At 42.0% G+C, this 23,787-nt stretch overlaps 1 protein-coding gene across 3 annotated transcripts in view; it reads left to right on the top strand.

The window, feature by feature from the left end:
* The window catches only part of LOC135524023 (PH and SEC7 domain-containing protein 1-like), a 77,596-nt gene that overhangs the window by 11,240 nt on the left and 42,569 nt on the right, over positions 1–23,787 (top strand). For all 3 annotated transcript variants that reach the window (XM_064951141.1, XM_064951143.1, XM_064951142.1), the window contains exons 5-9: positions 12,249–12,437; positions 12,818–12,898; positions 13,228–13,340; positions 14,442–14,500; positions 16,316–16,405. In XM_064951141.1, coding sequence (XP_064807213.1) covers positions 12,249–12,437; positions 12,818–12,898; positions 13,228–13,340; positions 14,442–14,500; positions 16,316–16,405 — 532 coding nt within the window. The remainder of the gene's footprint in view (positions 1–12,248; positions 12,438–12,817; positions 12,899–13,227; positions 13,341–14,441; positions 14,501–16,315; positions 16,406–23,787) is intronic.

Below are 23,787 nucleotides of genomic sequence, written 5' to 3'. Positions count from 1 at the left end.
ATATGTTCCGAATTTCCAAAACGTATCATATGTTATCAATTCTAGTTAGGTGGCTAACATTAGCTAGGCTAAGGGTTAGGGTTAAGTTTAGAAGTTAGGGTAAAGGATTAAGGTTACGGTTAGGGTTAGCTAAAAGGGTGAAAAAGGGTTTCTACAATAACACTACTAAAGGACAGAATGGAGGTATAAATTGTAGAATTTCAACCATGAGATCTTTTTCAATAATAGACACGATTTTGTGTATTTTACTCACAAAATATAATTTTAGTCAGTTTTCCACCATTGGTGACTCACATTAGGCAATTTCAATCATAAAATGACAACAAGACTGAAAGGAAATGCCATTTGGAGAATTTCAACATTGGATATCTTTTTCAACCTCGGAGATCTTTTTCAATATTTGAGGAAATCAATTTTACTTATTTTAACAGCGTAACATAATTTCCAAAAGTTTTCAACCGCTGGTTGTTAACATGATGTAATATGACTTGAGGCAATTTCTACCATAAAACTACTAAAGGACAGAATGGAGGTATAAATTGGAGAATTTCAACCTTGAGATCTTTTTCAATTGTAGTAGACACGATCTGTGTATTTTATCCACAAAATATCCTTTTAGTCAGTTTTCCATCGTTGGTGATTAACATTAGGCAATTCTTTTCATAAAACAACAAGTCTGAAAGGAAATGCCATTTGGAGAATTTCAACATTGGATATATCTTTCAATATTTAAGGACATCAATTTGATGAATTAAAAAACAAAACAAATTAAAATAAAGACACCCCCTTTTCGTGGTATCCAATTGTTAGTAGTTACTGTCTTGTCTCATTGCTACAACTCCCATACGGGCTCGGGAGAGACGAAGGTCGAGAGCCATGCATCCTCCGAAACACAACCCAACCAAACCACACTGCTTCTTAACACACTCGCATCCAACCCGGAAGTGAGCCGCACCAATGTGCCGGAGGAAACACCGTACACCTAGCGACCTGGACAGCGTGCACTGTGCCCAGCCCGCCACAGGAGTTGCTAGTGCGCAATGAGACAAGGATATCCCTACCGGCCAAACCCTCCCTAACCCGGACGACGCTAGGTCAAATTGTGCGTCGCCCCATGGACCTCCCGGTCACGGCCGGCTGCGACAGAGCCTGGGCTCGAACCCAGAGTCTCTGGTGGCACAGCTAGCACTGCGATGTGCCTTAGACCACTGCACCACCCGGGAGGCCAATTTGACAAATTTTAACAGCAAAACATAATTTCCAAAAGTTTCAACCACTTGCTATGATTATATAATATGACTTTTGTGGCAATTTCTACCATAAAACTAATAAAGGACAGAATGGCAGTACATTTTGGAAAGTTTGACCATGAGAGATCTTTTTCAATAATAGTTGACACGATTGTGTATTTTACTCAGAAAAAATAATTTTAGTCTGTTTTCGACCATTGGCGGATAACATGACATAATATGCCTTTTGATGCCATTTTTACCATAACACTACTAAAGGACAGATTGGAGGTATAAATTGGCGAATTTCAACCATGAGAGATCTTTTTCAATTATAGTTGACATGATTTTCTGTATCTTACCCACAAAATATAATTTTTGTCAGTTTTCCACCATTTGTGGTTAACATTAGGCAATTTCTTTCATAAAATAAGAAGTCTGAAAGGTAATGTCTTTAGCAGAATTTCAACCTTGGAGTTCTTTTTCAATATTTGAGGACATCAATTTGATGAATCTTAACAGCAAAACATGATTTCCAAAAGATTTCAACCATTTTTTGTTAACATTATATAATATGACTTTTGAGAATATTTCTACCATAAAACTACTTAAGGACAGAATGGCGGTATAATTTGGAGATTTTGACCATGAGAGATCTTTTTCAATAATAGTAGACACGATTTTGTGTATTTTACTCACAATATATCCTTTTCGTCAGTTTTCCACCATTGGTGATTAACTTTAGGCAACTTCTTTCATTCAGTCACAAGTCTGAAAGGAAATGCCATTTGGAGAATTTCAACATTGGATATCTTTTTCAATATTTAAGGACATCAATTTGACAAATTATAACAGCAAAACATAATTTCCAAAAGTTTTCAACCGCTGGTTGCATGATGTAACATGACCTTTTAGGCAATTTCTACCATAAAATCTTGAAGGTTAGGGTTAGCTAGCATGCTAAGAATACTGAATAAAAATATAAAGTGTAAAGTGTTGGTGTTGGTAAAGTCAATCTCACCAGAGAAATCGAGCGAGGGAAACAGCATGCCTCTGTCTCAGTATGTGTAGTCCATGCTCTCTGGAACAAAAGAGTTGTTGCCGCAGTAGCATTTGATTGATTGATGCCACCAATCAGCATTGAGCTGAGCTCAACGGTGGGCTGTCCTGGCGCAGAAAAACACCACCCCAAGGGAGGCCGGTTTGGATTTGGCTTCACACCATCAAATCACATCCTGAGCAAAACGTTATCATTGTCAGAAAAACGTGTCCGTTTCTGGTCTGCTTGTGTTCATGTCCAGCAGTAGCTAGCTTACTCAATTTGTCCGTTCCTAAGCCATGGATGGAGATGGGGATTTGAACTTGTGGTTTTGACTTAATTCTCTGTACAGGTTATGATAGCGATGATCTAACTATAATCTAATATATTGTTCCACTGCCCCGAGGCGATTGAAGTTCAATATGTAGCCTAGATGTATCCTCACGATAGCTAGCTAGCTAACTTAACTGGTTCATTGTTGCCCATACGAGGAAGTCTTTTAAGTGTTTTAGCTAGGTAGCCTATGAAAACTGTTTTGCCAACATGAAAGAGAAGAGGTCAGGATTGGCGTTTAATTAGGATTGGCGTTTAATTTTGAGTTCCCCCCCAAAAAATGTACTTGTGCGCGCACATAAGCATGCACGCACACACACAGAAATTAGTACCATGGACAGCCACATGATATTTAGCAACATTGATTGGACTAAATCGTTTTTGGTATCTTTAAGTTTGTTTTCATTATATTATATTATAACTAAGCATGTATAGCCTTGTTGATTTAATGATGTTTAAATGTTTAAGTTGAAATGGTGCTGGAATAGCGGAGGCAGTGCTCCCGTTGTCTTTGTGCCGATTGCTGTAACTCCATGCTTCTCAATCAGTAGTTGTCGAAAACATAAACTTGCTTGACCATGCTGCAGGTCTCATAACTGTTTGTTACATGCAATATTTGCTTTGTGGACTTCACCGGACAGATGTTGCTCTCCTGTTTGATGATCAAATCAAATTGTATTTGTCACATGCGCTGAATACAACAGGTTCACCTTACAGTGAAATGCTTACTTACAAGCCCTTAACCAACAATGCAGTTTTAAGAAAAATACCTAAAAAAAAGAAGAAATAAAAGTAACAAATAATTAAGAGCAATAGTAAAATAACAATAGCGAGGCTATATACAGGGGGTACGGGTACAGAGTCAGTGTGCGGGGCACCGGTTAGTCAAGGTAATATATATATATATATATGTAGATAAGAGTTATTAAAGTGACTTATGCAAAGATAACAGAGAGTAGCAGCAGCGTAAATAGAGGGGGGGTAAAAGCTGTTTAGAAGCCTCTTGGACCTAGACTTGGCGCTCCGGTATTGCTTGCCGTGCAGTAGCAGAGAGAACAGTCTATGACTAGGGTGGCTGGAGTCTTTGACAATTTTTAGGGCCTTCCTCTGACACCTCCTGGTAAAGAGGTCCTGGATGGCAGGAAGCTTGGCCCCAGTGGTGTACCCTCTGTAGTGCCTTGCGGTTGGAGGCCTAGCAGTTGCCGTACCAGGCAGTGATGCAACCAGTCAGGATGCTCTCGATGGTTCAGCTTTAGAACCTTTTGAGGATCTAAGGACCCATGCCAAATCTTTTCAATCTCCTAAGGGGGAATAGGTTTTGTCGCGCTATCTTCACGACTGTCTTGGTGAGCTTGGACCACGTTAGTTTGTTGGTGATGTGGAACCAAGGAAGCTCTCAACTATACTACAGCCCCATCATGAGAATGGAGGCATGCTCCATACTCCTTTCCTGTAGTCCACAATCATCTTCTTGATCATGTTAAGGAAGATGTTGGTGTCCTGGCACCACACGGCCAGGTCTCTGACCTCCTCCCTATATGCTGTCGTTGTTGGTGAGTGAAAAGGGAGGACAGGAGGGGACTGGGCCCCCGTGTTGAGGATCAGTGTGGCGGATGGGTTGTTACCTACACTTACCACCTGGGGGCGGCGCGTCAGAAAGTCCTGAGACGTCATGGGTTCAGTTCATTTCAGGAGAAGGTTGACAATGGTAGTGGAGTGAAGTAGTCATCTCCTCTTAATCATGGAACATCAGGGGACATAGCTGTAAATACAAATAGCAGATACATTCCAATACAGCTGCGCCATCATAGGTTTGGACGAGTTTCTCTATGAAGTTGAACTCAGACATCTCAAAACTCATAGACTGCGCATCTCGCCCACTTGACACATCAAAGTAGCTCAAGAAACATTCCTGATTGAAGCCCTGATGATCCACATACCTAACGATAACTGACAACTGCAAGCAGACTGGTGGCACCATAGGTCCCAGAGCAGCCCCCTAGGGCCTGGAGTTTTTCCTTATATGTTAACCTAACAAGGAAAACTCTGAGCCCTATAAGGTATGACCGTGATTATTCAGTTGTAAAAAGGTTTTATATGGGCTATGACGGGACCAGTTTTTCCTAATCAAGTCTCAAGGTTTTAAAAGAAATCCTGAAAAAAAGGATCCTGAATCCTGAAAAAAAGACTAGATTCGGAGGGTGATTTCCTCTACCCAGACAACTGACAGACAATAGAACTCACAGGGCTGAGCTTGCTTTATGCATGTTTGCATCATGCAGGCCTATTCTATTGTAGGCATTATTTTTTTAAATAACACATCTGCCATCACTATTATATTGATTGATTCATTCCAGGTAATACATTTCTCCTGACACTCAAATGGACTTCAAATACATAGCGTTACCAATTAGTGACCCTGACCAGATGGACAGGGCGCATAGTGTTAGGTACCTCCTAAGAAGCGGTAGGTTCAGGAGCAGGAGAGCAAGGAAGTCCCAGTAGCACAATCATTTATTGAAAGTCCCAACACAACAACAGGTGGGGAAACACACCCACCGAAGTCGCCACACACAGGGAAATAACGTAACACACGGAGGAGAAACCTCTACTCCTAATTACAGTCCAAACGGTACCGTGAGAAGAAAAGAAAAAACGTGGCGCAAACACGCACCCCTAACAGAGCAACAAACAGCAAATAATCCCGCTCAAAGAATAGGCAGGCAACGGAGGTTAATAAACCCACCCCGAAATTAACTAATAGGACACAGGTGTAAAACAAAAACAAAAAACAGACAGACACAAACGAAAAGGAAAAATGGATCGGTAGCAGCGAGTAGGCCAGCGATGACGACCGCGAGCACCGCCTGAACAGGGAGTGGAGAACTAATAAGAGCAGCTGCATACAGCCTATGTGTCAAGACATCCACCTCCTTCGGTGGAAGTCGTGACACATAGGCTGTATGCAACTGCTCTTATTGATAGCCTACAGTTGATCAGACTGAAAAATAGTCTTGTTTTCATCCCATACAGCATGTCAGATTTCTAATGTTTAGGTGTCAACTGGGCTGCTGCAACATTTATGTCATGAGTTTTTGCTTATGTCTGTCCGGAGTGATTATGTGTTATCTTTGAAAGTGCAAGGCCTACTTAAGCCCACGCAAAAAATGTGCTGCATCAACCTCTCTCTTTAATCTAACTTTTAATGGATGATTCGATGGAAGGTATCAAATAATTCAGCATCGTTTTCGGCATCCAAGAAAAGATGTTCAGCATGTAAAGTATCATAACATGCAATTACAGGTGGCTTGATAATGGGCTCCCTGTATACATTTGATACCAGTTGGTATTGAACGCCCTCACCTTTTCATCGTTCTTCATTAAATTGATCTCAGGCAGAGGTAGACCCTCACTTTTAATTCACTCCTTTTCTGTGTACCCCAGTGAATGATAGGGGTTCTTTAAAAAAAATGTCCACCACATTTTTGGTAGTGTTGGCCATTCTGGCAGAGAAAACTGCACACTCGCACTGGTAGCTAGAACCCCCATAATGCTCTGTGGCACAATCCCAATACAACATACTAGGTTCATCCTACATCTATTATTGGATGGACAACATGTCAGCTCATACTGCAAAAGCTTAGATTGATTCCTGACATTTAATCCTAGTAAGAATTCCCTGTTTTAGGTCAGTTCGGATCACCACTTTATTTTAAGAATGTGAAATGTCAGAATAATAGTAGGGAGAATGATTTATTGCAGCTGTTATTTCTTTCATTACACTCCCAGTGGGTCAGAAGTTTACATACAGTCAATTAGTATTTGGTAGCATTGCCTTTAAATTGTTTAACTTAACGTTTTGGGTAGCCTTCCACAAGCTTCCCACAATAAATTGGGTGAATTTTGGCTCATTCCTCCTGACAGAGCTGGTGTAACTGAGTCATGTTTGTGGGCCTCCTTGCTCGCACACGCTTTTTTAGTTATGCCCACAAGTTTTCTATAGGATTGAGGTCAGGGCTTTGTGATGGCCACTCCAATACCTTGACTTTGTTGTCCTTAAGCCATTTTGCCACAACTTTGGAAGTATGCTTGGGGTCATTGTTCATTTGGAAGACCCATTTGCGACCAAGCTTTAACTGACTGATGATGTCTTGAGATGTTGCTTCAATATATCCACTTAATTTTCCTTCCTCATGATGTGAAGTGCACCAGTCCCTCCTGCAGCAAAGCACCACCTGCCACCCCGTGCTTCACGGTTGGGATGGTGTTCTTCGGCTTGCAAGCCTCCCCCTTTTTCCTCCAAACATAACGATGGTCATTATTGCTGTAATAGTCTCAGAGGTCCGTTAAAAGCGCAGAGAGCATCATGAAGAACAAGGAACACACCAGGCAGGTTCGAGATACTGTTGTGAAGAAGTTTAAAGCCGGATTTGGATACAAAAAGATTTCCCAAGCTTTAAACATCCCAAGGAGCACTGTGCAAGCGATAATATTGAAATGGAAGGAGTATCAGACCACTGCAAATCTACCAAGACCTGGCCGTCCCTCTAAACTTTCAGCTCATACAAGGAGAAGACTGATCAGAGATGCAGCCAAGAAGTCCATGATCATTCTGGATGAACTGCAGAGATCTACAGCTGAGGTGGGAGGCTCTGACCATAGGACAACAATCAGTCGTATATTGCACAAATCTGGCCTTTATGGAAGAGTGGCAAGAAGAAAGCCATTTCTTAAAGATATCCATAAAAAGTGTCGTTTAAAGTTTGCCACAAGCCACCTGGGAGACACACCAAACATGTGGAAGAAGGTGCTCTGGTCAGATGAAACCAAAATTGAACTTTTTGGCAACAATGCAAAACGTTATGTTTGGCGTAAAAGCAACACAGCTCATCACAATGAACACACCATCCACACTGTCAAACATGGTGGTGGCAGCATCATGGTTTGGGCCTGCTTTTCTTCAGCAGGGACAGGGAAGATGGTTAAAATTGATGGGAAGATGGATGGAGCCAAATACAGGACCATTCTGGAAGAAAACATGATGGAGTCTGCAAAAGACCTGAGACTGGGACGGAGATTTGTCTTCCAACAAGACAATGATCCAAAACATAAAGCAAAATCTACAATGGAATGGTTCAAAAATAAACATATCCAGGTGTTAGAATGGCCAAGTCAAAGTCCAGACCTGAATCCAATCGAGAATCTGTGGAAAGAACTGAAAACTGCTGTTCAACAATGCTCTCCATCCAACCTCACTGAGCTCGAGCTGTTTTGCAAGGAGGATTGGGAAAAATGTTCAGTCTCTCGATGTGCAATACTGATAGAGACATACCCCAAGCGACTTACAGCTGTAATCGCAGCAAAAGGTGGCGCTACAAAGTATTAACTTAAGGGGGCTGAATAATTTTGCACGCCCAATTTTCAGTTTTTGATTTGTTAAAAAAGTTTGAAATATCCAATAAAAGTCGTTCCACTTCATGATTGTGTCCCACTTGTTGATTCTTCACAAAAAAAATACAGTTTTATATCTTTATGTTTGAAGCCTGAAATGTGGCAAAAGGTCGCAAAGTTCAAGGGGGCCGAATACTTTCGCAAGGCACTGTAGATACTTTTGTACCAGTTTCCTCCAGCATCTTCACAAGGTCCTTTGCTGTTGTTCTGGGGTTGGTTTGCACTTTTCGCGCAAAAGTACATTAATCTCTAGGAGAAAGAACGCGTCTCCTTCCTGAGCGGTATGATGGTTGTGTGGTCCCATGGTGTTTATACTTGCGCACTATTGTTTGTACAGATGAACGTGGTACCTTCAGGCATTTGGAAATTGCTCCCAAGGATGAACCAGACTTGTGGAGGTCTACAATTATTTTCTGAGGTCTTGGCTGATTTCTTTTGATTTTCCCATGATGTCAAGCAAAGAGACACTGAGTTTGAAGTACATCCACAGGTACACCTCCAATTGACTCAAATTATGTCAATTATTCTATCAGACGCTTCTAAAGCCATTACATAATGTTATGTAATTTTCCAAGCTGTTTAAGGGCACAGTCAACTTAGTGTATGTAAACCTCTGACCCACTGGAATTGTGATACAGTGAAATAACCTGTCTGTAAACAATTGTTGGAAAAAGGACTTGTGTCATGGACAAAGTAGATGTCCTAACTGACTTGCCAAAACTATAGTTTGTTAACAAGAAATTTGTGGAGTGGTTGAAAAATGAGTTATTATTATTATTATTATTATTGACTCCAACCTAAGTGTATGTAAACTTCTGACTTCAACTGTATGTACTGTCACTGTGGGGACGACGTCATCGATGCACTTATTGATGAAGCCAGTGACTGATGTGGTGTACTCCTCAATGCCATCGGAAGAATTGCGGAACATAGTACAGTCTGTGCTAGCAAAACAGTCCTGTAGGTAACATCTACTTTCTTGTTGACTGAGTCACTGGTGCGTCCTGCTTTAATTTTTGCTTGTAAGCAGGAATCAGGAGGATAGAATTTTGTGATGAAACAAACGTATGTGTAGTTGAATTTATTCCGGCACTGTGTGACTGTTGTCTTTTTGCTGTTGCTGCCTTATTGTATATTACGGTGGCAAATGAACAAATGTGTTATAGAGCAAACAACGCAATTATCACAACATAGGTTGTAATATGGCTTTTTATTGGCTTGGCTTCCCCAGTGATGTTACCCACACACCGTTACTGCCTATTCTATGTGTCTGGTAAATATTTACATTGTGCTGGTATTGAAAATATTGCAGAGGGCTTGTCCACTCCATAATGTGATAGCAGTTGGAATTTCACCCTTTGGCATCCCCCCTTCCTCACAACTCCCAAGTGGCGAAGTGGTCTAAGGCACTGCATCTCAGGGCAAGTTGCGTCACTGCAGTCCCTGGTTGAAGTCCAGGCTGTATCACATCCGGCTGTGATTGGGAGTCCCATAGGGGGGCGCACAATTGGCCCAGTGTCGCCCGGGTTTGGCCGGGGTAGGCCTTCATTGTAAATAAGAATTTGTTCTTCACTGACTTGCCTTGTTAAATAAAGGTTAAACAAAGGTAAAAATATCCCTTTTGAGATGTTTTGTGCCATTAAACAGATGCCCATTGTGTAGAACTGCTCATTTAGACAGACGAGGGGGTCCAATTATGTGGCAATGGCCCCTTGAAGCGGAGGCTGACACTAGTGGGAATTCTAGTGGGAATTATCTTATGGCCTCTGAGCAGCATTGTGATAGCTGAACAATTAGTCCTAACTACTGTAATGTGTTATGGTGTTTGTCACCTGCGGAGTTGCATACAGTAAACCGCCACTTCAACAATGGCTGGTGCTCACAATAGGCCTCTTGAAACCATGTATGTATTCCATGTGTGTTTATCAACCAGGATTCACACCCAGCACTAACACACCTGATGGAAATACTGTCAAAGGATTAATGATAAGTTTAATAGTTGGATCAGGTGTGTGAGTACAGAGCTGGAACAAAAATGTTTCACCCTGTCGGTCTCCAGGGGGTGAGGAATATAACCTAATTCCTTTCCCTGGATACTAAATCATTGTTGTGGAAAGAGAGAACAACAATATTTGTTGTGATTTGTTAATAATATCATATTCATATTATAGCACCGTAGCCACAGGAAGTAGTTTGGGGGTGGCGATGCTGACATTTGTTTTGGTCTGTGCTCCAGATGGCTATAATTGGTCTGCAATTACAGGACTAGTAAAGGCCCAGTGCACTATTTAAAAAAAAATATTAATATTTTTTAATTCCAATTTTTCAGAGGGTGCTGCAGCATCCTCATTATCCCTACTTCCCGCGGCTATTTATAGCACACACCTATATAGTTTATCAATGGAAGTTTTCCCTGGCACTATTTTTCTTTGTTTTACTTTGTGTGATTATATCTCTATTACGAGTCAAGGTGACAGAATGTATACCTCATCCAAAGGATGTACCTATTGACTATGAGTAATTGGGATGAGGGAGAGAGGGTTGTTGGGAGAGAGAGGGAGGAAGAGATTTTGAGTGAAAGGCGGTCCAAGTTCCGTGCCATGCTTAGATCCCAAGGTCTGCAGGGGACGTTGCAAAAGTTTACACAGCGTGAGAGGGGGGTGATAAAGAGAGAGAGAGGGCAGAGTGAAGAGGGGAAACAGAAACAAACAGAAAGAGAAAAAGAAAGACGATAAGTTTTGTTCAGCAGTGCCTCTTTATCTTGTCTTATCTTAGGAAACTTGCCGTAAGGAGAGAGGGGAAAAAAACAAAAATGAATGAAACAACCCAGACTTACCAATCACCTTTGTACAACTGTGGGTCTTTGCAAAAACTAATGGGAGTGACTTGCTAGATGACTTATGGCTTATGGGGCTAGATTCCAGGTGATGCACTGTACTAGCACTAGCTATCACATTGAGGTAGAGGGGATCGGTAGAGGGAAGTTGGTGATGCAATCAAGGTGGGGGGCCTGGGCAGGGACAAGGGGGCATCAGGGAGGTTGGTAGGGTGACTAGTTTGAGACACTCAAACAGGGAGGGGACAGGTACGACAGTGAAGAACCGCTCTGTGTTCTGTTGCCGTGGCTTACTCGAAGACGATATGTACCTTTGTACTCACCACTCAAACTCACAGTCGAGGTGATAGCCATAGTCCTTCTCTTCCTTCCTCTCTTCTCAGACTAGGTAGCGTGGAAGGTTGGGACTACAGTATATGGTCCCGGCCTGCAGCTCCAACTGTGTGACTGACTGATTTTCAACTTTTCTTAGAATGCTTTGTGCTTTACAGTTACTGTAGCTGCTGTCCAGAAAGCACACCATAGTACACCAAAACATTTAGTAGCTGATCTGCTTCTTTTGCCTGGCTCCAAATAATACAGGGGTGTCTGGTCATTGATCAGTAACGTAGCCATTCATTCAGCTAATAAAATGGCCTGTTTGCTCTTTGGAGGTAAGTATGACTCAGGGATGATAAGAAAGTCTGGATGTGCCGTGCTTGTGTTATTATGTAGTCTGGGTAAAGTATGTGAGTGTGTGTTTCAGTGGCAATGGTCCTCTATCATTTTAAAACCATTTATTACTAACAGATAGAACTCACGGGTCTTAATTCCGTTATCTTTCATTCTTTAAAGTTCCATACTTGTTCCAAGGTGACATAAAATGCTTCAATTATTATCTCAGTAGAATTCAGATATAGTACGGCCTGCACTCCTGAACCTTCTAATACTTTCAAGGGAGCTTAATAAGTGGGAGAAAGAGACAGGGAGTTACATGAAAATATCAATTTGAAGAAAGAGCTTGTATAATGTATTAATATACTGTATTATCATTGTGTCATACCAAAAGTAAACATTGCCCTACAATAGTGAAGGTTGTAGTTATTTTCTTTTTCAATAGACCTGACTAGACAGGATTTCTGTAAGCGTTTACAATGCTGCTGAGAAGAAATTAACCACATCCTCATTCATAAACCCATCCCCTCACTATTTCTCTCTTCCTCCCACTCCCCCACTCTCTCCCTTGTCCTCTCTTGTTCTCTACCCCCTCCCTCTTTATCCCCTCCATCTCTTTCTTTCTCTCTCTCTACTCATCTCTCCTTCTCTTTCCCCCTACTCCTTGTAACCCCCTACTCTTTTCTGTCCCTCTCTCCCCCTTCAGGGAAAAGGCTCGTCTGGCGACAGACTCAGAGCTGGACCAGGACCTCAGTGAGCTGCTGGGCCTGGGGAGCAGCGACACCCTCAACAATGGTAATCGTGCCAACGGAGAGGCCGCTAAGCGCCTGGCCAAACGCCTCTTCACCCTGGACGGTTTCAGGAAGTCCGACGTGGCCCGCCACCTCAGCAAAAAGTGAGCACCTGGCAACTAGCCTTCGTGTGTTATCAATCACTCTCTTTACTATGCGCTGCTATACATTGTCAATGTATATGGAACTTATCTTATCTTATATGGAACTTATCTTAAACCTCTGTCTTCCTCCGCGGCCCTAAGTTTTCGTCTCCAAGGCTCAAACCGACTGCGCTGTGTGACTGGGAAAGCTGGTATCTGATTAACATGTTTTTTTTTCTCTCTCTCTCTCTCTCTCTCTCTCTCTCTCTCACTCACTCACTCACTCACTCACTCACTCACTCACTCACTCACTCACTCACTCACTCACTCACTCACTCACTCACTCACTCACTCACTCACTCACTCACTCACTCACTCACTCACTCACTCACTCACCCCAGCAATGACTTCAGTTGTATGGTTGCAGAAGAGTATCTACACTTCTTTAACTTCAAGGGTCTTGCTGTGGACCAGGCTCTGAGGTGAGGGGTTCAGACTGACTGACTTGATCAACGTGAAAAACAAACACGTTTTCCATAAATTGGTTCTTGGTGATTGGATTTCTAGACATTACAAACATTGTTTTGGATACGTTGCCTTAAAAGGGATACTGGGCTTCATTTTGTGTTCCATTGATCCAGTCACTGTGGTTAGTATATGGTAATACTGCTCCCTGGTGGCAAGTTGAGTGATGGCAGCTTAATAGGCCAATAGTGTTTATAGCACATAAATAACACTCCTAAATCAATTAATCAAGGGCTTGGTGATTAACAGTGTAATCCTGCTTAATGTGTGTGTATGTGTGTTCCAGAGCATTTCTCAGACAGTTTTCCCTGATGGGGGAGACTCAGGAGAGAGAGCGGGTGCTGGCTCACTTCTCCAGGAGATACCTGCACTGTAACCCCAAACTTATACCCTCTGAGGGTAAGAGGACAGTACTGTCTAATGTCTACTATAGTTACTATAGAAATATGGCAGCTCAGTCGTCATGTTAATAGATGCAGTGGTGTAAAGTACTTTACTTTACTATTTATATCAAAAATATTTTACCTCACTACATTCCTAAAGAAAATAATGTACTTTTTACTCCATGCATTTTCCTTGACACCCAAAAGTACTTAAGTTATATTCTGAATGCTTAGCAGGACTGGAAAATGTTCCAATTCACACACTTATCAATAGAGCATCCCTGGTCATCCCTACTGACTTTGATCTGGCGGACTCACTAAATACACATGCTTCGTTTGTAAATTATGTCCAAGTGTTGGGGCGAGACCCTGGCTATCCGTAAATAAATAAATAAACATGAAAATTGTGCCGTCTGGTTTGCTTAATATGATCAATTTGAAATTATTTATACTTTTACTTTTGATACTTAAATATATTTGAAACCAAATACTTTAGACTTTTACTCAAGTAGTATTTTACTGGGTAACTTTTCATTTTCTACAAAGGTACAGTGCCTTGCGAAAGTATTCGGTCCCCTTGAACTTTGCGACCTTTTGCCACATTTCAGGCTTCAAACATAAAGATATAAAACTGTATTTTTTTGTGAAGAAATGATGCTCTCTGCGTTTTTAACGGACCTCTGAGACTATCACAGTGCAGGTGCCTTTATACGGAGACTTGATTACACACAGGTTGTATTTATCATCATTAGTCATTTAGGTCAACATTGGATCATTCAGAGATCCTCACTGAACTTCTGGAGAGAGTTTGCTGCACTGAAAGTAAAGGGGCTGAATAATTTTGCACACCCAATTTTTCAGTTTTTGATTTGTTAAAAAAGTTTGAAATATCCAATAAATGTCGTTCCACTTCATGATTGTGTCCCACTTGTTGTTGATTCTTCACAAAAAAATACAGTTTTATATCTTTATGTTTGAAGCCTGAAATGTGGCAAAAGGTCGCAAAGTTCAAGGGGGCCGAATACTTTCGCAAGGCACTGTATCTTTACTTTTACGTAAGTACGAAAATTGGGTACTTTTTCCACCACTGAATATGATGGATATGTTTCTTATCCAGATGGTGTCCATACCTTGACCTGTGCCTTGATGCTGCTAAACACAGACCTGCATGGCCATGTAAGTAGAGTTCAGTCTGTGTGTGTGCATGCGTGCGTGTGTGTGTGTGTGTGTGTGTGTGTGTGTGTGTGTGTGTGTGTGTGTGTGTGCATGTTAGATGAGTTCAGCCTAGAGTTTAGAGTAGAGACAATTTTCAGAGATCCATCCCCCCAGGCTCCACTGACTCAGTACAATGGTAGTTATGGGGGGAAAGCCCCAGACTGATTGAAGGCTGATCTGGGACCAGCCTCCTGATTACAATGTGCTCCACACACTATCATAAATCCAGTCCATATCAAGCTGTAGACTGGTTTCAGTACAACTCCAAATCTAGGCAATCTACAGCTGCATGGTGTGATGTGCAGCCTCTGCAAATGATTACAGATAGTTAAGTCAGAGCCATTTGTATAATATATGGATACATTCATCTCTGATTGAAGGGGCTAGAGCTAGCTGGATGAAAAACCCACTCTCTCTCTATTGAGACATGCCAGGCTGATATACAGCCTTCAGTGTATTCACCCCCCTCGACTTATTCCACATTTTGTTGTCTTACAGCCTGAATTCAATTTACAGTCAATATATACTTATGTAAATTAGATATTACTGTATTTAATTTTCAATACATTTGCAAACACATGTTGTGTGTAGATGGGTGAGAATGTTTCAGGCTGTAACAGGCTGTAACACAAACACATTTGGAAAAAGTGAAGAGGTATGATTACTTTCTGAAGGCACTGTAGCGCTGTGCTTCATCATCATCATTCATCATCATAGTCACCAATGTCGTCATCTTCTTCTTCTTCATCATCATCATCATCAATGGCATCATCCTGATCATCATAGTCTCCTGCATCTTCTTCTTCCTCTTTATCGTCATTGACTATTTTCATCAATATTTCCGCTATCTGTGAAAGTCCTCAGCCTGAAGTGTCTCCACTTGCGCTGCCGAATAGCTAGATTTTTGATGGCAGGACTGAGTAAGACGCTTCAGGAGGGTGGTGACGTGTGTTTGTGAGGCAGAGGTCCTGGGTTGAGCCTCGGTATGAGCCGAATCAGGAGGAAGTGATACTCGCTAAGCAAGCAGCGTGACGTCCTTTGCACAGTCTTCCTCTTAACACTCTCAGCTCGTCAACTAGATTAAATCATTTGGATGAGGTCCCTTAAAGTAATTTCTTCCCATAACATCCTTCAAAGATAAATTCTAATATAGCTGTCAGAGAGCTGCAGAAGGTCTGATGAATTATAAAAATCTGTGAATGTATTTGTTGTTCAAATATTTTTGATGACTGATACTTTTAAAGATTATATGTATATGTAGCATAGTAGTCTCGGAAATCCCAGAGCTCGGGCAACAGTACTAGGTCTGGAAATGATGTAGGATTTTCTTGGCCAATTCAGGGAGGGTGCTCTTCAGGCAGACAAGTCTTCCAACAATTCACACGTTTGGCGTAGACGGGCTTAAAAATAATCCCCTCTGAAACATGACCGAGGTGGACATGCAATGCGGACGCAGATAGATAGGCACATTTTTTCCACAGTCAGTCAGTGGTTGTAAACTTGTAACTTCATGGCGCATGCAAACTATTCACGTGCAATGAATATATTGAATATATCCTCCGCGAGCTCCATCTAGCTAACTACCGGAAATGTTTATAGCAGAGCTCTGGACGGATTTTGAGGCACCCAACTCCGCCCTTTCGTCTCTCTCAAATTGGCGTTGGCTAAAGTACAGACATGTAATATATGCTGGAAAATTGGTACATTGTGGGAGGCAACCCGTCTATCTCGAGAGACTAATAGCATAGAGTAAGTACTGTGTGTCATATTTTTCAGAACATTGGCAAAAGGATGTCCTGCACACAGTTCATTGGCAACCTGGAGGGTCTGAATGAGGGTCAAGACTTTTCCAAAGACCTTCTGAAGGTGAGTCACTGTACTGTACATTGCTATAAACACACACACACAAGCACACACACATACGCATACACACGTGTGCACATGCACCCAAGCACACACACACTGATGCACATGCATGCACACGCACATGGACACACAGACACATGAACACACAGACACAAGCCACAGCGAGTGTGTTTGTGTGTCCTGCTGAGTGCTTTGTGTTGTTGTGCCATGGTATTCTGTACAGTAGCTCGGCCAGCTGGCCTCCGTGTGTCCCCTGAGTCCACCTACCACGGCTCTGCCTCGGTCACCATTTCCTGTAGCACACTTCGGCATGGCGCGGGGCGGGGTGGTGTGGGTTGGTGGAGTCTAATTGTTATGTTGTCTATAAGACATACTGCACATCCCCTCCGGGGCATCTGCGCTCAAGATCAGACAATATTAGATTATGATATTAGGTTATTCCTGTTGTTGGCAACATAATGGGATTAGGTCCATCTGGGGGACTTAATTTAGAACCCACAGGCACACTAGTGGATGCCAGATGAGCTAAATCAGTGGGTTGCCTGCTGTTGACATGGCTAATGATGATGCGTTTTATTAATTTTGTCTGCAAAGTGTTCCCCCAACACAATTCCCCAGAGCATAAGTCAACAAGTTGAAATTATGTATCTATAATACATGAGAGGGAGTATGGAATATTTTTTGCCCAGAAATTAAGGGGTATGAATTCTAAAACAACTGCTTTTTGCATGTGAGAGAACTAGAGAGGCATACAGAGACATACAGAGAGACATAGAGACTTCTTGTTACCACAAGTAAATAGCAACCAGTGGAGAACAAACACCATTGTAAATACAACCCATATTTATGTTTATTTATCCTTTTGTACTTTCACTGTTTGCACATAATATTACATTTGTAATGCCTTTATTCTTTTGGAACTTTGTGAGTGTAATGTTTACTGTTAATTTTTGTTTATTATCTACTTCACTTGCTTTGGCAATGTTAACATACGTTTCCGAAGTGCTTAAATTGAAATTGAATTGAGAGAGACATAGAGAGAGAAGGACATTACTTTCAGACAAAATTACAGCTTACTTGAACAGAGCAATACTCAAACATTAGGCATCAAAGCCCAACAAACTGCATGCTATTAAGAAATGCTATAGATTAAAGAAATAGTGTAGAAATCTACCAAAGAACAATTGGCCAAAAACAAATCCAATCCCCCCTAGGCAAAATGTTTATTGTAATAGTGAAGGTGTTAACTTAGCAGTTGAATGCTTGAACAGTATATTTGTCATATCAAATGTAAAAAAAATACTAGCAGATTTCTTTTTTTTTTAAATGACAGCATATTTAAGGGCACAAGGCGAGACCTAAATGCAGACACAGGAGGCAGATGGTAGAACTCCGACATATATTATAACAAAGCAGTGGCGTGCCGTGGGCCTGGGGTCTGGGCCTTCAGTGAAGTCCTACACAGTCCCACCCGAATTAATCCACCTCTTATTACCATCATTATGGTGCCATGGCTCTAGACACTATACATTTAGACAGAAATGCAGTATAACCAGGCGTTGCGTCACCTTGAAATTGACATTTTTATTCAGAAAATTGCAGAGGAAGAGTACAATACCTTTTCATTGTGCAGCTTCGTTGCCCTGCGCACTTGTTCGTTGAGCTGTAGATCCACTCGGGTGTCCCCAAAAGTTTTCAAAAGCACCATTGCTTGTAAGTGCCCAGCCGTACTTTGGTGTCTCGTTGCTGCCTTGGTTAGACAACTCAAGTTTGCAAAGCCAGTGTGGCTCCAAACACCAAATCGATCACTTGCAAATAATAGGCATTCCCAGCAGTACAGTTTGCAGTGCTTCTCGGAGCCTGTGAGCCATTGATAACGCTCGTAGTTGGAACTTTGAAAGTGGCGAACGAACCCCTTTCCCGCCTGTGACAGGCTTTGTAGCGTCGGCGTCGACCTCTCCTGACAATATCTAACTTTTCTTGAAAAGTTTGTCTTGAGAATGGCGTTATAATTATATCCTCGACCAAATCGATATCTTCTCCTTCCGCCATTGTGAGTTGAAAAAACAGCTTAGTAGTACGCAAATTAATTTGTTTATCAAATTCAGTTTCCTAATTCTGAGATTCTGCATAGACCTGCCTCTCAGTATTGGTAATCCAATCAAAAGGCGTGCTCCTGTGTAACACTGGAGCCAGACAGCAGGCGTACAATAGCCAACTCTCAAGCTGATTGGTTGACACTAAATTTTAATTTCCATTCACTTTAAGCTACAAGCGCCCGCACTGTTGATTCTGAAGGCCTGAGGGCAGATTTTAGACCCCTGGCAACACATGATGGCTGAATATGATTGGATAAAAGATCTAACATAAAGACCAGCCCTCCAAATCTCAACCTGGGGCTGGAAGCAGTGCAACCAAGAGGAAAGCTATGAAATGAAGAGTATAACTCTTACTCTGGGGAATAATTTAATACATATTTGTGTGAAAATATATTTTAAAAACTATATATATTCTGATGATGTTTAGGCCAGCAGAGAACGCCTTGCTGGCCCTGACGGCCCACCACTGTAACAAAGGGAGTAGGCAAAAGCAGGTCGGGGACAGGCGAGAGTTCATAAACCAGGTCCAAACAGTACCAGACGATAGGTAGTCTCGAGGTCAGGCCAGGCAGGGGTCAGAAACCAGATCCGAGTCCACAACAGTACAAGAGAATAGGCAGGCTGTTAGTCAGAATAGGCAGAGTGGTCAGGCAGGCGGGTACGCAGTCAGGACAGGCAAGGGTTGAAACCAGGAGGACTAGAAACAAACAGAGACTGTGAAAAACAGGAGCAAGGAAAACCGCTAGTTGTCTTGGCAAACAAGACAAACTGGCACAGAGAGACAGGAAACACAGGGATAAATTCAAAAATGCTTTTGACTCAATTTGGCATAACTTAATTCCAGACACCATTGCCCTAGAGGATACAAACAATCACACATACCTCAGCCTAAACATCAGCACCACAGGTAACTAGAAAAAATCAGCACCACAGGAAACTAGCAAACATCAGCACCAAAGGAAACTAGCAAACATCAGCACCACAGGTAACTAGCAAACATCAGCACCACAGGTAACTAGCAAACATCAACACCACAGGTAACTAGCAAACATCAGCACCACAGATAACTAGCAAACATCAGCACCAGAGGTAACTAGCAAACGTCAGCACCACAGGTAAATTCCACAGGGCTGTGAACAATCTGAGAGGCAAGAAGGGCCTTCTACGCCATCAGAAGGAGCATACAATTTGACATCCCAATTAGGATCTGACAAAAAATACTCCAATCAGTTATAGAACTCATTGCCGTCTATGGCAGTAAGGTCTGGGGTCCACTCACCAACCAAGAACGAACTAAATGGGAAAAACACCCAATTGAGACTCTGCATGCAGAGTCCTGAAAGATATCCCCAGAGTACAACGCAAAACCCCTAATAATGCATGCAGAGCAGAAATAGGACTATCCCTGCCCACTAATTATCAAAATCCAGAAAATAGCCATTAAATTCCAGAACCACCTAAAGGAATGCGATGCCCAAACCTTCCATCACAAAACCCTAACATTGAAGGAGATGAACACCTCAGCCAACTGGTTTTGGGGCTCTGTTCACAAATACAAACAAACCACACGGAGCACCAGGGCAGCAACACAATTAGTCCCAACCAAATTAAAAACCGACTTCAAGACTGTTGGAAAAGCATTCCAGGTGAAGCTGGTTGAGAGAATGCCAAGCATGTGCAAAGCTGTCATCAAGGCAAAGGGTGGCTGCTTTGAACATTTTTTGGTTACTACATCATTCCATATGTGTTATTTCATAGTTTTGATGTCTTCACTATTGATCTACAATGTAGAAAATAGTCAAAATAAATAAAAACCCTTGAATGAGTAGGTGTGTCCAAACTTTTGACTGGTACAGTATATATAGATATATATGTCAGTATTACACTCAAATTACACAAGCCCACAAAAAATTTGAACACAAACTGGATCTGTTAGGTTGGATGCAGTCTATCACAGTGCCATCTGTTTTGTCACCAAAGCCCAATATGCTACCCACCACTGCGACCTGTATGCTCTCGTTGGCTGGTCCTCGCTTCATACTCATCGCCAAACCCACTGGCTCCAGGTCATCTACAAGTCTTTGCTAGGTAAAGCCCCGCCTTATCTCAGCTCACTGGTCACCATAGCAGCACCAACCCGTAGCACACGCTCCAGCAGGTATATCTCACTAGTCACCCCAAAAGCCAATTCCTCCTTTGGCTACCTTTCCTTCCAGTTCTCTGCTGCCAATGATTGGAATGAACTGCAAGAATCACTGAAGCTAGAGACTCATATCTCCCTCACTAGCTTTAAGCACCGGCTGTCAGAGCAGCTCACAGATCCCTGCACCTGTACATAGCCCATCTGTAAATAGCCCATCTAACTACCTCATCCCCATACTGTATTTATTTATTTATCTTGCTCCTTTGCACCCCAGTATCTCTACTTGCACATTCATCTTCTGCACATTATCACTCCAGTGTTTAATTGGTATATTGTAATTACTTTGCGACCCTGGCCTATTTATTGCCTTACCTCCCTTATCTTACCTCATTTGCACACACTGTATATAGACTTTTTCTACTGTATTATTGACTGTTTGTTTATTCCATGTGTAACTCTGTGTTGTTGTATGTGTCGTACTGCTTTGCTCTATCTTGGCCAGGTCACAGTAGTAAATGAGAACTTGTTCTCAACTAGCCTACCTGGTTAAATAAAGGTGAAATAAAAAAATTAAAATAGGTGAAATACCGCAGTGTGCAATTCCAATAGTAAAATGTGTTACCTGCTGCCACGAGAAAAGGGCAACCATTGGGTCAGAAACACCAATGTGAATATAACCTATATCAAATCAAGTCAGAGTTTATTTGTCACGTGCGCCGAATACAACAGGTACTTCACCTTACAGTGAAGTAACAAGCCCTAACCAACAGTGCAATTTTTAATTGAAAAATAAGTATTACGTAAACAATAGATAAGTAAAGAAATAAAAAATATGTAAAATGACAGTGAAAATAACAGTAGCGAGGCTATATACTGGTGGTACCAGTATAGAGTCAAAGTGCGGGGGCACCGATTAGTTGGGCTAATTGAGGTAATGGGGGGGGACACAATGCAAATAGTCCGGGTAGCCATTTGATTACCTGTTCAGGAGTCTTTTGGCTTTGGGGTAAATGCTGTTGAGAAGCCTTTTGGTCCCAGACTTGGTACGGTAGCAGAGAGAACAGTCTATGACTGGGGTGGCTGGAGTCTTTGACAATGTGTAGAGGTGTGGGATGGCAGGAAGCTTAGCCCCCTTACGCACTACCCTCTGTAGTGCCTTGCGGTCGGAGGCCGAGCAGTTGCTGTAACAGGCAGTGATGCTCTCGATGTTGCAGCTGTAGAAACTTTTGAGGTGCTGAGGACCATGCCAAATCTTTTCAGTCTCCTGAGGCGGAATAGGTATTGTCGTGCCCTCTTCACGACTCTCTTGGTGTGTTTGGACCATTCTAGTTTGTTGTTGATATGGACACCAAGGAACTTGAAGCTCTCAACATGTCTATTTATTTCCCCCGTCATTTGAAATACATTCTAATATTTGCGCATTGTCACAACACCGTACATAGTTTATGTAACATTTTAAATGTTATGCTACATTTTTTAACCACAAATATTATAATATTTAAAATGTTGTTATTCTCTTAACTTTTTCTGTGTGTAATGTTTACTGTTAATGTCAGATTTGTTTTGGTCTTTGTTTTGCCTTGTTGGTTGCACTTGCTTAAACACTTTTTCCATGCCAATAAAGCCCCTTTGAATTTAATTGAATTAAGAGCGATAGAGAGAGAGAGGGAAAGCACAGGAATAAGCCCATTGACTTGGGGTAGCTTTTTATTAATGCAACGTATAGATCAAGGAAGTCTTTTAAAATCAGGCTCTTCTGCCACTCTCTCTGACTTTCCTTTCTCTCTCCCTCTCTTTCTCTAACTCTTCAAATGTTTTCCCTGCCTGCTCTCCATCTCTCCATTTCTAAATCTTCTGGTCACTTTTTTCTCTCTATGCTTTGCTCTCGTTTTCTGTCTTTCTCACCTTTTGCTTTGTCACTGTAAATGCTCCCTCACCTACTTGCACTCCCACTCCCACTTCTCTGCCCCATCCCCCTCCTGGCTTATCCTTCAATCACTTCCTTCTGACTGAATGAATGTCATGCTGATTCCCTGTTATCTGCTTCATATCCCTAGTCTCCTTCCCTCCTTTTCCTGCTTTCCCCCTCCATATCTGGAATGCATCCCTGCTCAGCACAGAGTTCACATAATCATAATAATTTTCCATTATATACACATAGACACACACACACGGGCAAACTTGAATGCACACACACACACATATATGTGCATGCAAAGACACACACATACAAACACACACACACACGCTGCTATGTGTCTCATACTGGGCCAACCTGAGCCTGACATCTGCACCAAGTGGGGGCTCAATCCATCCAATTTCACTCATTCTCTCATGCTCAATAACTTTCTATCTCCTTCTCTCTTCCCCCTCTCCCGTGCCTGCTCTCGCTCCCGTTTAGCACCATTTTGCCAGCACCGCTGGCAAAACCACACCACCCTCTCACTTTTTGCCTACTCTCTTTCTCCTCCTTCTTGAGATTCAAAGTGTTTTATTCCCGGCGGTATGAAATAGCAGTGACCCCCAGAGGAGGCAAACCTATGTGCTGCTCTTCCCTTCTCTTATATCTCTGACATTACTCTCTCTCTCCATCTTTATTTTTCCCTGCTACAGTACTTCCATTCCTCAACCCCCTAATACTAAGCAGCTCATGGCCAGTCTTCTGTTTTTTCCTTTCCCCCTTTCCCCATACTCTCTTTCTCTCCTCTAGCTCTTTCTCCTTTCTCCTTTCTCCTTGTGCACTCTTTCTGTTATGCTTATTTCATTTATTGTGAAGTTTTTTTAAAAATTTTTTTATTTTACCTTTATTTTACTAGGCAAGTCAGTTAAGAACAAATTCTTATTTTCAATGACGGCCTAGGAACAGTGGGTTAACTGCCTGTTCAGGGGCAGAACGACAGATTTGTACCTTGAACTTGCAACCTTTCGGTTACTAGTCCAATGCTCTAACCACTAGGCTACGCTGCCGCCCCGCTTTTGGAGCAGTGGCTTCTTCCTTGCTGAGCGGCCTTTCAGGTTATGTCGATATAGGACTCGTTTTACTGTGGATATAGATACTTTTGTACCTGTTTCCTCCAGCATCTTCACAAGATCCTTTGCTGTTGTTCTGGGATTGATTTGGACTTTTCGCACCAAAGTAA

Source organism: Oncorhynchus masou, chromosome 31 (assembly GCF_036934945.1).
Source record: "Oncorhynchus masou masou isolate Uvic2021 chromosome 31, UVic_Omas_1.1, whole genome shotgun sequence".
NCBI classification, from domain to species: Eukaryota; Metazoa; Chordata; class Actinopteri; order Salmoniformes; family Salmonidae; genus Oncorhynchus; species Oncorhynchus masou.
Note: the sequence above shows the minus strand (reverse complement) of the source record. Positions and strands in the feature narration are given on the sequence as shown.